The sequence below is a fragment of the Trichoderma citrinoviride genome (genome assembly GCF_003025115.1).
Source record: "Trichoderma citrinoviride strain TUCIM 6016 unplaced genomic scaffold BBK36scaffold_15, whole genome shotgun sequence".
Classification (NCBI taxonomy): Eukaryota; Fungi; Ascomycota; class Sordariomycetes; order Hypocreales; family Hypocreaceae; genus Trichoderma; species Trichoderma citrinoviride.
In genome coordinates, this window is record NW_020194723.1 from 417,711 (window position 1) to 433,520 (window position 15,810).

Below are 15,810 nucleotides of genomic sequence, written 5' to 3' on the forward strand. Positions count from 1 at the left end.
GAGCTCCACCCCCACAAATGGGCTGTTCGAACCAATGTCTGCAGCCCCACGCTAGCAAAACGGCCCTGGTCCAAAGCTTTCTGCGAACAGGTGAGATCGACGGCACACGCTGTCAACTATCTAATCACTTCTGACATTGTGTGTTGTGTGTGTGTGCTGCTGCTGTATTGCTGACAAGAGGAGGTCAACTTCTTACTTGTTGTAGTCGGAAACACCAGCGACTTCGATTTTCCTCAATTGCCTCGATTTTCGTTCTCGTACAGAAGAAGCATTACCATCCCAACACCGGACAAATCACACGAACAACCACAACCACAAACCGCAACAATGGCCTCCTCCTCCTCCTCCCTCCCCCCCGACCTCTTCGACAAAACAACCCTCATCTCCCTCGCGTCGACCCTCGCCATCGTCCTCGTCGCCTACCTCGCCTCCCTCGCCGCCCTCCCCCGCAATAGCAGCAGCACCACCGTCCGCTTCCTCTTCATCTGGCACCTCGCCGACGCGCTCTGCCACTTCCTCCTCGAGGGCAGCTTCCTCTACCACTGCTTCTTCTCGAGCATCCCCGTCGCCGAGGCCCGCAGGGCCGGCATCCTCGCCGACCTCGTGCCCACGCCGTTCAACTACCTCGGCCGCGAGGACGGCGCCATCTACGGCCCGCAGAGCGGCGGGGACAATCCGTTTGCGCAGCTGTGGATGGTGTATGCGAGGGCGGATAGGCGATGGGCTGGAGCTGACTTGGTGAGTACCTTAGTTTCCATTGCCACATGAAATAAACCCTTTCTGAGGAAAGACAACAAAAGAGAGGAGGAAGTGAACGAAAGGGGATTTGCAAGACCGTTTTTTAGCCCTGGACAAAGGAAAAGATTCGCTGACCGAAGTGTGAAAATAATGAAAAACAGGGCGTCATCAGTCTGGAGCTTCTGACAGTCTTCTTCGACGGCCCCCTCGCGGTATACATCTGCTACCTCCTCGCAAAGGGCAACCCCAAAGCCAACATCTGGATGATTGTCCTCGCGACCTGCGAACTCTACGGAGGTACGATATACGACCAACCCCGTCGAATGATAATAACCACCAGCAGCAAAAAAAAGAAGAAGGAGAAGAAGAAAAGACAAAATCCATATACACTCACCGAGAAACGCAACATGGGCTAATGGAGATATGGCAGGCTTCATGACCTTTTGTCCCGAGTGGCTCACCGGCAACATCAACCTCGACACCAGCAACTTCATGTACCTGTGGGTGTACCTGGTCTTCTTCAACATGCTGTGGGTGTTTATCCCGCTGTTTGCGATTGCGTATTCCATCGGCGACATTTCCAATGCGTTTGCTGTGCGGGAGGCGTTGAGACAGGCGAGGAAGAAGCACTAAATGCATCGACGACGGTCTACGCTGCGGTAATGTTTGAATATGTGTACATGTTCTATCTTTCGTGAGGCTGGCGAGGGTTTTTATCCTCCAACCCGTTGAACATGGACGCAACGACAAGGGCCAAAGAAACAAAATTGTGCGACCATATATTGTACTACTTTAAAAGTCATTGATAGCGGAATGACTGTATCTGCTTGATATCGTTAAATGGTCCGACGAAGATCTGGATGACATTTACCTAAAAATCACATAGTTAAGGCAGGAAACAAAACGGCAAACTTGTTGCTACCAATCGTAAGGCATAAATTCAAACAAGGTTCACTGGAAGCAACAATCACAGTCGAGAGAAACAATCAAATAGGGTGAAAAGTTTATTGTGCTAATAGGGTATCTTTGTCTGTCGACAAACCGAAGCCATGTTGTTCGTCGTTGATGTTTCATTCAACCAATCCTCCCATGCACTCCTTTAGATAGCCTGCTTGTGGGCCTCGCCCTTGGTGTCGTGCTTGGACTCGTCAACCTTGTCGCCGAGAGCGTCCTTGGCGGCGGAGGCACTGTAGAAGTGATTGTTAGAATCATTGTCATCGAGGAGAGAGAAGGAAGTCTTACCGAGTGCCGACGGGGGCGTTGCTGTCCTTGGCGACGTTCTTGTTGGCTTCCTTGGAGGCTCCAGAGGTAGCCTGCTGGACCTTCTCGCCGACGTAGTTGGCACCCTGCTTGATGGAATCCATTGTGATGGTTGGTTGTTGTTTGAAAGTGGTTTGTGAAAGTTGTTGTAGAGTTGCAAATGTTGCTTGAGGTTTGTAGTGTGAGTGTGTGATGATGAAGGAAAACGAGTGAGATGGATGGGAGGATGGAAGAGTTTATATAGACCTGTGAAGGCGGGAAGGAGCGCTTGCACTCTGGACCCTATCCGAGGAGAAGCGCTAAGATCCAAGGCAATTCACTCCTTCTGCCATCATGTGAAGCAGGAACATGGCGTCATAGAACGCATCATCATCAGCACCAAGCTTGTGAATGCACACAGAGGCAGGATCGAGTGGTCGTGCGTGCCAGCACAGGCCAGTGCCCGGAGGGGCGAGGGGCTACATGCAGCAGTTGCCGGTTCCAAGGCGGAGAGACTTGGGATCTACGCAGTATCTTGGTTGTGACGTATGTATTTGTCCGCCTATGAACATGTACCCGCGGCTGTCGTCACGGCGGCTCTTGAAACAGCAACGTAAAATCCGCTGCATTCAATCTACAACTTGTTGGAAGGTGTGCTGTACGAAGTATGCTTGCGTTGGTATATGACATCATGGCATTGAGGGGGCGGGACGTCACTGCCTTGTGAAAGCCGCTGGATCGTCAGGATCCGGTGAAAGGAGGTCCGGACAATTCCTGAGGCCAAGATGTCGGGAACTGTGCCAACAATGAGCAAGGTAGGACAGGCGTCTATCAACGGGATTGGCTGTTGTCGCGGACAAGCTTCTGGCTACTGTATGTATGCATATCTTGCGCATGTGAGTGAAATTGGCGGGGCGATCGAGTTGGATCGGACCCCATCTCCATAGTCCCGCTGCTCCAAACAAGGCATCTACCCTTACTGCACTGTAAGGGTCAATTTGTGGCTGGTGACAAGTGTCCTCTTGGTCCTTCTTGGTGCTGTTTCTGGACCTGCCGTGCGGTGGCGACGCCACGAGTGGCGCCTCTAAATCGCGGGCAGCCGTGAGAAGTGGAGAACTCCCGCGGCCACCATGACGCATCAATGGCATAATGACGACGATTGAGCCTTCCTGCCTTGTTGCTGGTCGGCCTTTTGTGAGATGCAGATTCCGCAATGCGGCCGCGATTGGGCCTGCTGATGCAGTCCATCGAGATCTGCAGGGGATCGAGCGCGGAAGAATCACTCCGCTGCTTGTTGGGCGAGCCTGCCTGCCTTGGCTGCCAAGCTGCGTCTTCCGAGGTGACGAGCTGCCTTGGTCTGATTGCTTCATTCGCTGGAGCTTACCGAACCGTGACGCTATGAGGCGCGGCGCGGATTAGGCAGCGTGCACTGTCGCGTTTGGTGCTGTTGGAAGGAAGCTGTTCGTGCAAACTGTGTTGGAGACGCGAGTGGACGATACCGCAGTGGCGATCGTTAACCGAGGCTACGAGGTTCGAAATATTCGGTATCGGATTCGATGTTCTCGATGCTTTCCAAATCTCGAAAACCGCCACTGTGCCATGGGAATTGGGTACGAAGCTCTCCAAGTTTTGCAGATATCGATCTGGACGAACCATCAGGGTGCAGGCGATAGACGACAGACCGCAGTCGGCACAGGTGCTGGTGATTTGTTGCAGTCGATACCACATAGACGTCCGATGGCTGGCTACGAGTACAAGCATCAAACAAAGCGAACTTTCAGAAATTCCTTGGTTGGCATGGTCTGAAGAGAGCAAGCCAGTAGACCGGATGCCCTGGACCGCTGGAACGACAGAAGCAGACGCTATCGCCTCATCTACATTGCGCCGTTGCTCTTCTTCCGGCCCTCCTTGTTCATGTCAGCTACCCATATATCGCAAATACCGTGAAGCAGAATCTACAAATCTGTGTGATATGAAGAGCGCTACCACAGTAGACATCTAATGGCAGAACCGTCGCTCTACCGTGAGCGGCATCGTGAAAACACCAAGGAGGCAGATTTGGGGTGCGCGCGAGATTCTCTCACCTATCCGGCGTGCACATCCAGTTAAAAATGTTGAGTACCTTATAGCCCAATTGTGACTCTCTGAAGCCGAGCTCCAGTACTTATATGTATATACAGGTGGTAGTAGTGATATATTAGCACGGATCACCCTGGCATGTTTCAGCCTTTGGGTTCTGCGAACCCGGCAGTGCTTGTCGCATCGAGCACCACCGAGATCCGCCAAATCTCGCAGCAGGGATCAAGATGCTGAGCTGTCTCCTCGAAACAGCTGCAATTCCAGAGCTGTTGCTGTTCGATTCTACCCACGTGTAGAAGCAGCGAAAAGAAACAGCAGAAGCAAAAACAAAAGCGAACGGACCACTTCTCCAACTATATCATGTCCCATCTCGTCGACGCCTCGTGAGAAACGACCCGCAGGCCACGATGCGACACCAGGGGTTCTCCGCGAATGGCCTAAGCCGGGTTGGACCATAGCGGCTCTTCAGCGTTCGCAGGCTTACCGGATCGGTGCCAGGATCACTCGCATTTGCCTGCAGCGCGCATTACTAGCAGCTTCAACTCCTGCCTCTGACATGGAGCTCCTGAGTTTCGAAACTCGAAGCTGTTGCAAGTCTGCTTCAAACATGAACCCCACCAGCACCCTGAAGTCGGCCGCGGACAGCCTGTTACTGGATCATCCATCACACGGCTCATGAGGCTCTGACATTCGCTATCCAAACATAGACACGAAAAGTACCCGTTGAGGTATGCGACAAGGCTTTGAAGCAGCCCAGCAGCTATCTCGGCCTCGCCTTGACTTGTACGAGTCGTGATGGCCAAGAGACGCTATGGAAAGCAGATACAGGCCAATTGCAGCAAGCCTAAACAGATGCCGAGACTTCTGCGCCGATGAATCTTCGGCCTCCCCATCTAGCTCTCGCTTCGACTCCTAGTCATGTTCCAGGTCGAGGGGGTTGACAGAGAGAGAGAGAGCATGATTCACAGATAAAGCAAGGCATTGGCTGTTCTTCTAGAAAGCCTCATGGCCACTAACCCCTGGCCAAGACGACAGTGTCATCCTAACCGTTGGTGCCGGTTGCAACGCCGACCCATGTTCTGCTAGACCTGGGCCTTGAGTTCATCCCCAGGGTCGTCGTCCGGATCTTGACATCCCGGAGCCCCCTGGGCATGGCCGCGTTCACTGCCCCACGATATGCCGCCAGCTTCTCCCTCTTTCGTCTCATGTGTCGGTCTTCCACGCTTTCCTTTGCCTTCACTACTCGCTCTGGTAGCAGTATTTGGCGTCGGTAAGGAGTAAACATTGTTTCTTTCACTTCTTTCCTTCACTTCTTTCTCCCCCCCTTTCTTCCTTCTCTTCTTGCTGGCTTCGTTTCTTGCCCGTGCGTAGTCGTCTGGACGACTGATACCGCGGCTGATTTGTGTTGGGCGTTTGGATGCTTGCACTTGGGTCGAGCTTCCCAAGCAGCTTTGTTTCTCATTCGTTTCTTTGCTCCCGCTGGGCGATAACAATCTTTCTACTTATCTTCTACTTCATTCTTTGTCCTTCCAGTCTTTCTTATTCTTTCCCGATAGCGGCACGACAGTTAACACGGGACACGGCAATTGTACATCTCCACCTTGGTATCGAAAGGTGCCAATGGCAGCCTGAGGCCCGACTCGTCGAGGCTTCGACGCCGGTGCTCGATCCGCCATATATTTCGTTACCAAAGAACAAACGAGAGCAATTCAACGACACACCAACATGGAGAGCTGGTATTTGCCATCAGAGCAGCCGAGAGGGATGGTTTGGGCCAGGGAAGTAGACGATGATATGGGCGGATTCCAATTCATGGACAACACCACCTCCGCCGTCATCAACAGCCTCAAGTTTGATGTAGCCAAGCAAGTCCGATCTATGATCATCATACTTGCTGGATTCAATGTTGCCATGGCCTTCGTGCTGGCAGTCATCATATTTCGGAATGGTTACAAGGCAACCCAAAAGAGCGATCCAGCCTTCGGATTTCGGTATTTCTCCCCAGTCTCATTACCAAATGCATAATTGCCATCTGACGCTGCTCCAGTTCATCCTTCATCAGATATATTGAGATATCAGAAGTGTTCCCATTCGTCTTATCCATTGGCATAATAATCCAGGGCATCATCTACGCGGCCAGCCAGATCAAGGGTCTGGACGGCCTCCTGATCCTGGGATGTACGTCCATCTCACAGGCTATGTTCCCAGGTAAGTTTATTCCCCCCGAATTTCTCCAAGGCCACCTCTGATCTTTTGCTAGCCCTGTTTGTTGTCCCGTTCGTACAACTAGTCTTCGGGCTCGAATCGACCGTCCAAGCTCTGAGGCGGAAGCCATTCCAGCAGCGACCTAGATGGGTCACTGTCGGTTGTCTCCTCATTGTTATTATTGGCACCCTGCTTCTGTATGTGCAGACGCGCGTTATGAGACCTCCCGACCTGTGTTATGCTTCTCTTTTCTGGTTTGTGCAAACTTGGAGGCTCGAGGCATTCGCCCTTTTAACGATCATCGGCTGCGCCCTGGTCATCGGAGCCATCGTCGTGTTTGTTCGACTGCATCGAGACACATCAATTGGCATTATCGAAAGGACGGCCGCTTCAAAAATGGTTTACTACATGATTCTGGGCGCCGTGTTGAATGTACGTTCTCTTGGATACCCATCTTACTTGTTCTATACGTGCGACTGACATGGAGCCTAGGGATTAATGGCTCCCTTCTTCTTCAGCATTTCGGCCCAAAACCCGCTCGCACTGGCAAGTATCCAGTTGAACCTCAATATGGTCGGCTCGGTGGCAAGCAACGTCTCAGGAATTACCTTTGGCGTTCTTTATCTCTTCCTCCGCTCCCGCAAAATGCAGAAGATTGGGCCTCTCGGACATGTCGAGCTTGGCAGTCACAGGAGAGAAAAGTCTATGGAATCATGGCACGGGTCGCAGATATTCAACACCCAGATTGAACAGCCGGTCTCTCCAGTGAATGTGTTCGAATCTCGCCGGAGTATGAGCATATTTGGGTCCAAGATCAGAAAAAGCGATAGCTCTGCAGCGGCACATATCAAGTCTCCCAGCAGCGGAGACGACGCTGACGATTCGAATTGGCCCCTTGTTTCCCCAACGCAAGTTGTGACTCGGCCTCGGAAGAATTCCTACAGTTTGTTCCCGAACCAGCAGGGAGCGCTTGAGAGCAAGCCCAAGGGCGCCACTATTCTTCCTTCTACGACCTATACGCCAGATACGCCGATGGTAGATAAGGACCGCATGTCACTCATCAACGAGATGTTTGAGGAGCTTTTGCCGCCGCCCACGATTCGCGTCTCGGGTGCCCCCAGGCACAATCGAGAGTCATCACTGGTCAGCTCTGCGACAGTCCAGATCGGCTTGAGAGTATCCAACCTCGAGGACGCGGCGCGTTTGAATAGTTCTTTCTACCTGTCCCCCAAGAGGCCCTCTTCGCCGACTCGTCCAGCATCCTCGTCATCGGATGTGGCCCAGACTGAGCAGTTCCCCAGCGCAGCGAGTTCTCGCCGCAGCAGTGTTGCTACGAGCGTTGGCCGCAGGGAGTCAACAACTGTCGAAGTGAGGTCCGAGGAGCAGCCTATGACTCTTGCTCCTGCTGTATACAGTCCCGGAAAAGCCATAACTTCACATGAAAAGGATCGCAGGAGTATGGACTCCACTCCTTCGACTGCCGGTGCTCAGTCGACTGATGGCAAATACTCGGTGGGAACAGCGGACTGGATCTGACGATTGCTGTGTCCTGACAGCCTTTATCCCCATCTTCCTTCATTTCCTTTCTAACATCTGATGATCCTTGGGGTTGCAACCCTGAATTGACTTTTCTACCCTGACAACAACGACTGCCCATGCTGCTGCTCAGAATTTCACAGTACATTGCCCAAGATACCCCGACAAAACATATCAACGCTTTCTTCCCTCCTTTTCTATATCTATCTTCTCCTTTGGCCCTTCTGTGAGGGGCAATTAAACAACGTGACTCGTCATCCTGTTATGATGGACCAAGCCTTCTTGCAACCCCATGTGCTCTAAATTCTCAACCCTACTTTATTCTACTTTACCTTCTCTTTGTTTTTTATTTTATTTTACAGTCTACTTAACACTCCCTACCCTGGTATGGAGCGATCTTCAGAGCCATATGTAAGGCGAGGGTATCATTTCACAGCTACTACTCTACTCGCAGGGCAAAGTGGGAAAATGCAATGTATATAGAGGTCGTTTTCGACAACAAGAAGACATTTGACAAGAGACAAGCCATTGATGAGCCTCCTCCACATTTAGTGAGACTCATATGCGAAACAGCATGTGGACAATGTATGAATTGTAGATGCTCCTGTTCATCTTGTATATCTTACCTAGTTTGCCTTTGTCCCTTTCTTCTTCTTCTTCTTCTCTTCCCACCTTTCCCACCCTGCCTGACACATGTCCTCTTCCACTACTAGATCGCGTATCCTCAACATCTTCGCGGGCGGCAGCTCGAGACCCCAAGCCAACCACCCCGTTCTCCTAAGCATCTCCGTCGCTACATACCACACCAGCGCAAAGACAACGCCGGCCGCCACGCCGGCAGCCACCTGCGTCGTTGTATGGTAGTTCAAGTATATCCTACTCCACGCCGTCGCCGCCGCAACTAGCAGCCCAGCAAAGCTCACAGCCAGCCTCTCAGCTAGACTCCACGGCCGCGAGCCTTCCCAGACGTTATTCCTCGGCAACGACGACGACGACGGATTTGACCTGGACTGCTGCCGGGGCTTATGCCGGACGAGGAGAAACAGGGCGAGAGAGATGCTCCAGAAGGCGACGAACTGGGCGTGGGAGCTGGGCATGCCGTAACCCTTCCCGTGGATGCGGCGCGGGCGCTCCTCCTTGATGATGCGCTTGAGGAGGAAGTTGAGGGCCTCGCAGGCGAGCTGGCCGGCGAAGGCGAGGCATATCTCGGCCTCGCGGGTGGAGAAGATGAGGGTCGCGTAGACGACGCAGAGGGCCTGGGGGAGGAGGGCTAGGTAGGCGCATAGGAGGGATAGGTAATCGTTTGGATCCTAGAATGGATGGGTTAGTTTTGGGAGGGATTCTGAGGAGAGGATTTGTTGATTGGAGGGGAAATGGTTGGATTTACATAGTAGACGTGGGTTACGGAGAGGGATGCGAGGGTGGATGTGTAGTCGTCGCTGTCCATGGCTGCTGGAGGTTGGTGAGGCAGTCAAAGAGAGTTGAGGCTCGAGGCGTGCTGGCTCAAACGCTCAAGTTGATGCAAGAAAGAAGTGCCAAAGCAAAGGCAAAAAGAATGTAGAGAGAGAATTGAAAGAATTCGGGTCGGGCTACCGAAGTGATAGCGCTACCATCATGTGTCATGCAAAGGGTCAATCGCAGACGAAGAACAGAACAGGCAAGTTGATGATGCAAAGACAAGTCGATCGAGACGAGAGCGACGCATGTGACGGCATTCTGGGGCTGAAAGGAAGAAGGAAAACGTGGCTTGATTCCACGCGAAGACTGTGGCGCAGGCTTCCCGCTTTTTTCCTTTTTTTCTGCGCCACCACGGCAAGTGACACATTGGGAAGCGGCTTCCAGAAGAGCATCAGATGAAATTTACATAAGGTATCTTCTGGTTCCCTTATTTCTTCCACAACTTCATATTCTCTCCTTCTCCCATCATCTCGCTCGACTGTCTTATTGCTCAACGACACCCATTGGATATCCTCTCTTCGCCGTTCCTCGTCGATTCGTCACCGAGTCCCAAGCGTGCGTTAGTACGGCGAATGCTCTCGATGTGATTGGATTAGCAATTATCGCCGATTAAGGCAGAAGCACCTCGTCTCTTACTCACGCCCTTTGCCACAAGTTTTCTGCACTAGGATTTCTCAAAAGCTCGAGACATTTCGTCTCTTGCTTTCAGTTGGCTTATCCATCACACATCTCGTGTCGCTCTCTTCTTCTTACAATCTCGACATACGTCTCGGACCCCTCTTCTCCGCTGGACATGATTCCGCTGAGCAGACGACATGGATTCAGCAGCCGATGACGATGACGCTCGCGCCACGGAGCTGGAAACTCTCAAGGCCATTTATCCCGAGCTTCGCCGCCCTGATGGCGCTGGATTTGTCTTTGAACTCGAGCTGCCTGTCGAGCCGGCTGCTCCCGTAACCGTCACATTCCCCGCGGCTTCTCCGTCCGATCAGGCTCTCAACGGCTCCGCGTCTGCGGCACCGGCTCTGGAAGACTCTTTGCAAGTCTCTCATCTGCCCCCTCTTGCTTTACACGTCACCTTACCAGACGGCTATCCCGCAAAATGCCCGCCCTTGGTGAACATCTCCACCACTCCTCAGTGGCTCTCGGCAGACAAGCTTGCTCAGCTGGCTGAAGAAGCATCCCAGCTGTGGGAAGAAATGGGACGGGACTTGGTGGCCTACACTTACATCGATCATCTCCAGCAGGCTGCTGACGACGTGTTTGGGGCCATCACCGCCGAGGGCACTCTTCAGGTTGACCCGGAGCACAAACTTGCTGTGCTGGACTATGATATCAAAGCCAAGAAGGCGGCGTTTGATAAGGAGACGTTTGACTGTGGCATATGCTTAGGTACGTATGAAACCAGCCATTACCTGTCTGGTTCTGTGAGTCCTCATACTAACACTTTGCGGCGCTCTCAAGATCCAAAGAAGGGGTCAAAGTGCCATAAGATGCTTGACTGCGGTCACATCTTCTGCTTGCAATGTCTCCAGGACTTTTACAATGATGCCATCAAAGAAGGAAATATGTCAACTGTTCGCTGTTTAGCCCCCAACTGCGCCAAAGAACGCTCTACGGCCGCCAAGGCTGCAGGAGAAAAGGGGCGCAAGCCCAAGGTTTTCATCAGCCCTAGCGAGCTGCTGCAGATTGGTCTCTCTGAAGACATGGTCAAGCGCTACGTTGATCTCAAATATAAGACGGAACTCGAATCCGACAAGAACACCATCTACTGCCCTCGACAGTGGTGTAATGGAGCTGCTCGCTCCAAGAAGCACAAGAAACCCTCAGGCCTCGATTTTGGTGAGACTTCCGATGCCGAGTCTGACGAGGATGAAAGAGACGAAAAGGGCAAAAAAGCGGCGGATAAGTTCAACCCTGGGGACCTGTTGTCCGTCTGCGAAGATTGCGGATTCGCCTTTTGCAGTCGATGCTTCCAGTCATGGCACGGAGAGTTTGTGCACTGCGCCCCCAGACGCAAGGACGGGGAACTCACCGAGGAAGACAAGGCTTCCCTCGAGTATCTCAAGCTGCACACGAGCCCCTGCCCGACCTGCAACGCCCCCGCGCAGAAGACGCATGGCTGTAACCATATGATCTGCTCACGATGCGACACCCACTTCTGTTATTTGTGTTCCTCCTGGCTGGATCCAGCGAACCCGTACCGTCACTACAACCAACAGGAGAATGGAAAGGTTACGTCATGTTATATGCGCCTGTGGGAGCTGGAAGGCGGAGATGGCGACGATGTCGGCATAGGGTTTGTCGGCGGAGGAGGTGCGGCGGTCAACGATAACGCTGGTGAAGCAGCGCTAGAAGACGAAGAATGGGTTGGTGTCGTTATCGAAGAGGTGGATGACGACGAGGACGAGCATAATGCCAATGTCAACGCAAACGGGCCGGCACAGCTGGATGAGAATGGGCAGAGAGTTGCCGTAGCTCGCGAAGCCCCCCTTGTTCTACGTCTTGTCGACAACCCGGGTCCTAACGGCAACAACAATAACAACAACAACAACAACGATGACAACCAGGCGCGTGCTGGACCTCGGGGCGCAGACAACCAGCCTGCAAGAGGTCGCGGCGGAGGAGCAGGCAGAGGACGTCAGGCGGCACAAGGTCCGAACTACCGTGCAGGCCAGGCTGGCAATAACAATGCCAGAGGCCATCCTGCCAACCGCGCAAGGGGCGCTAGGGGCGATGCCCGTCGAGCCGCTCAGGACGGTGGACGAGGAGGACGAGGCAGAGGAGCTGCAGGTCGAGGAGGCGCCATCCGTGCCGAAGCCGCTGCGGGTGCGGCGAGGCAGCATCAAGATGGCAACATCAACAATGAGGATGTACTCGATGCCGCTCAGGAGGCGTGGATTCGACACTTTGTCCAGATGGCGCTCATTGATGCTGAGGATGAGGTCGAGGGAGGCGATTCAGACGACGATAATGAGAACTGGCGAATACGATGACATGGGCAGGAAAGATTGATGTCCATGTCAGGATGAAAATTTTGCATCAAGCATCTTTGTAAAGCCTACATTGATATAACTTCTAGCGGATACTGCTGAATTTGTTATTTTCTTTCCTTCTTATATATTCTGGACACTGCTTGTCAATTCGATTCTGCCAGCCTACCCTCAACTGTTCAGCAAGTATCGGATATCTCTAAGGTACGAAACATCACCCTTTGCTACAGATTTGTTGTACAAAGAATTGCCGGCTACGAAGCGAAATGCGGTTATGGAGAGGTGCAGCCCAAGGGTACCTCAGGGAGCAATTCAACACAGGATGAACCCAAGGTTCTGCGAATAGAAAGCATGTAGCAAAAAACAAATTCCATCAAATTTGATAAGAGGTCCTAGGGAGGATTACCTCTAGATCGTACTTCTTGTAAGGATAAAAGACGAATGGCTGGCCCTGGCAATCAATCACTGCTTGCAAAACCAAGCAGGTAAGAGGCGGACGAGCATGGCGGCAAGGAGGGAACTCAGCGAAGCTGTTACTCGTGTAGCGATGAAATACTGTACTCTACGGAGTATGTCGTCTACGAGGCTACATTCATACATCTAGACAGCTGGAATAGAACGTTACATACCATACCTGACTGTAAATCTGTGCGTGCCTGCCCCTGAGTTAGCAACAAGATATCCCATAGCATCCGTTGGGGCCCAGCAAATAAGATGCTGCAAGGCTGCGTGTGTGAGCACTAGAAGTAAACGAGGCCATCGTGCGCCATCAAACAAGGCCCCGTATAATGAAAACCAGGATGGGGGTGATTCGTTTTCGTTCCCAAAGCAAAAAACAAAACCGGAGCAAACCAAAAGAGCAGGGACAAAAGAAGAAACAATCTAGGCCGAGCAGCTAGGGATCCCCCCCCCAATTCCCTACCCTCCATTAGCGAGGCCGAGAAAAGGCCATTTGCTATTTCCATCAACAGAGATGAGAAACAAACTGTCAGTATCCGTATCTGGAATTTTCGGCCATGTTGTTGTGGAAATGAACGGAGGTGGATTCCCGCGCCAGAACGCATATGCCAACGCCGGGCCCGAGCGTGGATTGCCAAAGTCCCTTGCCTCCGAGCAATCGCCTTGACGAGCTTATTGCATCTTTCCTACCTCGGCCCCCCCCTCCCCCCCGCGGGCGTATCATATCGAAAACAGAAGGTTGTTGATCATTTTTCCGTTCGGCACTCAGAATCCGCAACGGCTGCTTGCTAAACAACCTTTGTTCTTAGAAGCTGTCCCAAAACGCGCAGCAACAACTTGCATCATGCCTCCTCCCCTTGGCCCGTGGCAAGGAGCAGCCAACCTCGTTTGCCGGAGAGTTGAGTGGTTCGCTAGGGACAAAGGAGAGCTCACATGTCGATACTACCGGATCGGGCCAGCGGCCATGGCGGAGAAACCCTTTCGGGCCTTCCGCCTCACCTGGCCACTCGCGGCTCCCGTCCATCACCATGATCCTCCCCCCCAACCTGTACCAAAGCGTCGCTGTCTCCGAGCCCACGCGGCATACGGAGCAACTTAGATGTGTGCAGACTTCTGGGGTGGCCAGGGGGGCATGGAAAGACGGACATGCATTGGCCAGTAGCGACAGAGAGAAACTGGGTAAAAGACAGAATAGAAAGAGGCATAATCAAGAGAAGACAGAGGGAATAAGTGACACCCCCTGACCAAAGGGGGCCGCAAGCTTGGCATCGCTTTTGCTTCTCTTCGGCTGCCGTGGGCTCTGAACACCGGACCTTGGTCTTTTGTTTGCAGTAAACAGTAGAAAAACTTGAAGGAAAGTCGTTGGCACCGTCCTCGCGGTATGACGCAAGAATGGTTGTAGTACCGTATCGTATAATATGATAGCTAGCAGATGCGGCACACAAGGCGTCAGATGCAGATTGTAACTGAGCTCATGCTGCTCATGTGCTCGCTGGCTTGCGTAGTAACGCAGCAGACGCAGGTGTGTCAACTAATCCAGTCGGGAGAGCGTAGCAGTAAGACGACATTACAACGCGGAAGAGAGCGTTACATAATTTCATTAAGCATAAAGCGTCGACGTCTCTCAAGTGCCGTGGCCAGATCTGTTCCTTGTTCCGCGAAGCAAACATGCGACATGTAGATGCTCCGTATCGAAGGCATGGCCACGGCCTCACATCTCTCCGTTCACAGGTGCTTCGAACGAGTCACGACACGCAACTCGTCTCACCACTGCAGTCAGGCATCTGGTGGATTCGGCGCTGAGCAAAAGCAAACGTGCATCAACCATCCTGTGGCCACATCGTGTCGAGTCTGATGGAGATAGCACTCGAGCAGCAGGGCATCGTATGCGGTTTGTCGTCTAAGCTTCTCAGCAGATCCAGTCATTCCTCATGAGGCACGTCTCTCTCACATGAATAGCGCCCCACAGAGCCACAGTCTTTGGAGGTGCGAATATGGACTTCAGCTGGTGCCCAGGCCAATACCGAGCAGCAACGTCGTATTCCTGGCGGTGATCCATACTAGCCATGCCGGTACTACCTCATGCGGAGTAGTAGCACATAGCCCCCAGTAGCTTAGCAGCAGACTATGTCGCACCGCTTGTTGCTATGTATGTAGATTGCTGAAGATGTCCGATCTGCTCCTTCACCTCGACCAAGTGACAGAGAATGATTGCGTGGGATGGCCTTTGACGACGCTTTCATGTGGTACCAGCACCAAGTTCCGGTCGCCTTGGCAATAAGCCGGGAAGATTCCTGATCATCTTGCAGCCAGTGATATGGTGATGGTTCGAGATCATACGTGTCTCTCACATCACAAGAGAAAGTGCGGAATTGGCGTGAAACAGCTTGAAAGAACGACTTGGCACATGATGGCTACTCAGTAGCTTGGCGAGGGCGGGTATGCTGGACGTACTCCGTACGAAGCACCATTATCCACGAGGCAAGGGGTGATTCAGACCCTCTTTCACAATGCTGCGTATGCGAGAGAGATCTGACAACATGAGGTGCCACTAACATCTCAGATCAGCATGCTGCGCTTGCTTTCAGCGTTCTGGTATCTGAGTGCTCTTTTCATGTCAACCTCCTCCCCCGAGTCCATGAGGATGCTGGGCAATCTCCGCAAAAAGTGTGCCGCTCTCCAGGGTTCTCGTGAATCCTGGGTATGCCACCGCAAACAATGCTTCTACTTCGTACAAAGCGCATACAAGTTCGAGTGCTTTGGCCGTGTTCCAGCGGATGCTGTGGTCAGTTGCGGTTGATCCCACGCTAAGCACCGGGGTATGAAGGGTGACACTCAGGATGTATGCACGTAGTACGAGCAGATCCGGTTCATGGCGCGGGGTGAGGTGAGCCTCTGCCGGCTGCTCTCTGTTAGCTCGTCTTCTGCCACATGAAGGTGTAACAGTTGACGATCTGCTTCGTAGCCATCAAAGTAGTGCACGGAGTCGATGCGAAGCATTACTTCGACCATGGGTGACATCCCGCCAGCCGCATCTCTTGTCCCCTATCCGGAAGAGCAATGTGAAGTCCAGCCATATCCCATGTGCGCAAGCCTCTGGGCT

The 15,810-nt window shown here is 52.7% G+C and overlaps 6 protein-coding genes across 6 annotated transcripts; 4 read left to right on the forward strand and 2 right to left on the reverse strand.

The window, feature by feature from the left end:
- Positions 1–327: 327 nt before the first annotated feature.
- On the forward strand, positions 328–1,371 carry BBK36DRAFT_1127803 (Emopamil-binding protein; the record flags this gene model as incomplete). The annotated part of the gene is made up of 3 exons (XM_024891556.1): positions 328–738; positions 900–1,035; positions 1,169–1,371. The coding sequence occupies 3 exons, from the start codon at positions 328–330 to the stop codon at positions 1,369–1,371; spliced, it is 750 nt and encodes a 249-aa protein (XP_024746195.1).
- A 466-nt stretch (positions 1,372–1,837) lies between these two features.
- Positions 1,838–2,102, reverse strand: BBK36DRAFT_1164565 (hypothetical protein; the record flags this gene model as incomplete). Its single annotated transcript, XM_024894657.1, has 2 exons — positions 1,838–1,925; positions 1,981–2,102. 2 exons carry the CDS (start codon positions 2,100–2,102, stop codon positions 1,838–1,840), a joined length of 210 nt encoding a protein of 69 aa, XP_024746196.1.
- A 3,766-nt stretch (positions 2,103–5,868) lies between these two features.
- BBK36DRAFT_1183782 (hypothetical protein) lies at positions 5,869–7,797 on the forward strand (the record flags this gene model as incomplete). The annotated part of the gene is made up of 5 exons (XM_024896369.1): positions 5,869–6,047; positions 6,104–6,264; positions 6,317–6,693; positions 6,754–7,462; positions 7,520–7,797. The coding sequence occupies 5 exons, from the start codon at positions 5,869–5,871 to the stop codon at positions 7,795–7,797; spliced, it is 1,704 nt and encodes a 567-aa protein (XP_024746197.1).
- Positions 7,798–8,423: 626 nt separating this feature from the next.
- Positions 8,424–9,244, reverse strand: BBK36DRAFT_1172169 (PAP2-domain-containing protein; the record flags this gene model as incomplete). Its single annotated transcript, XM_024895692.1, has 2 exons — positions 8,424–9,107; positions 9,185–9,244. 2 exons carry the CDS (start codon positions 9,242–9,244, stop codon positions 8,424–8,426), a joined length of 744 nt encoding a protein of 247 aa, XP_024746198.1.
- Positions 9,245–10,070: 826 nt separating this feature from the next.
- Positions 10,071–11,543, forward strand: BBK36DRAFT_1095022 (RWD-domain-containing protein; the record flags this gene model as incomplete). Its single annotated transcript, XM_024889072.1, has 2 exons — positions 10,071–10,647; positions 10,720–11,543. Coding segments are annotated over 2 exons (1,401 nt in total), but the record flags the coding sequence as incomplete, so codon positions are not given.
- Positions 11,544–15,276: 3,733 nt separating this feature from the next.
- Positions 15,277–15,725, forward strand: BBK36DRAFT_1144418 (hypothetical protein; the record flags this gene model as incomplete). The annotated part of the gene is made up of 3 exons (XM_024893677.1): positions 15,277–15,492; positions 15,562–15,594; positions 15,654–15,725. The coding sequence occupies 3 exons, from the start codon at positions 15,277–15,279 to the stop codon at positions 15,723–15,725; spliced, it is 321 nt and encodes a 106-aa protein (XP_024746200.1).
- Positions 15,726–15,810: the final 85 nt, after the last annotated feature.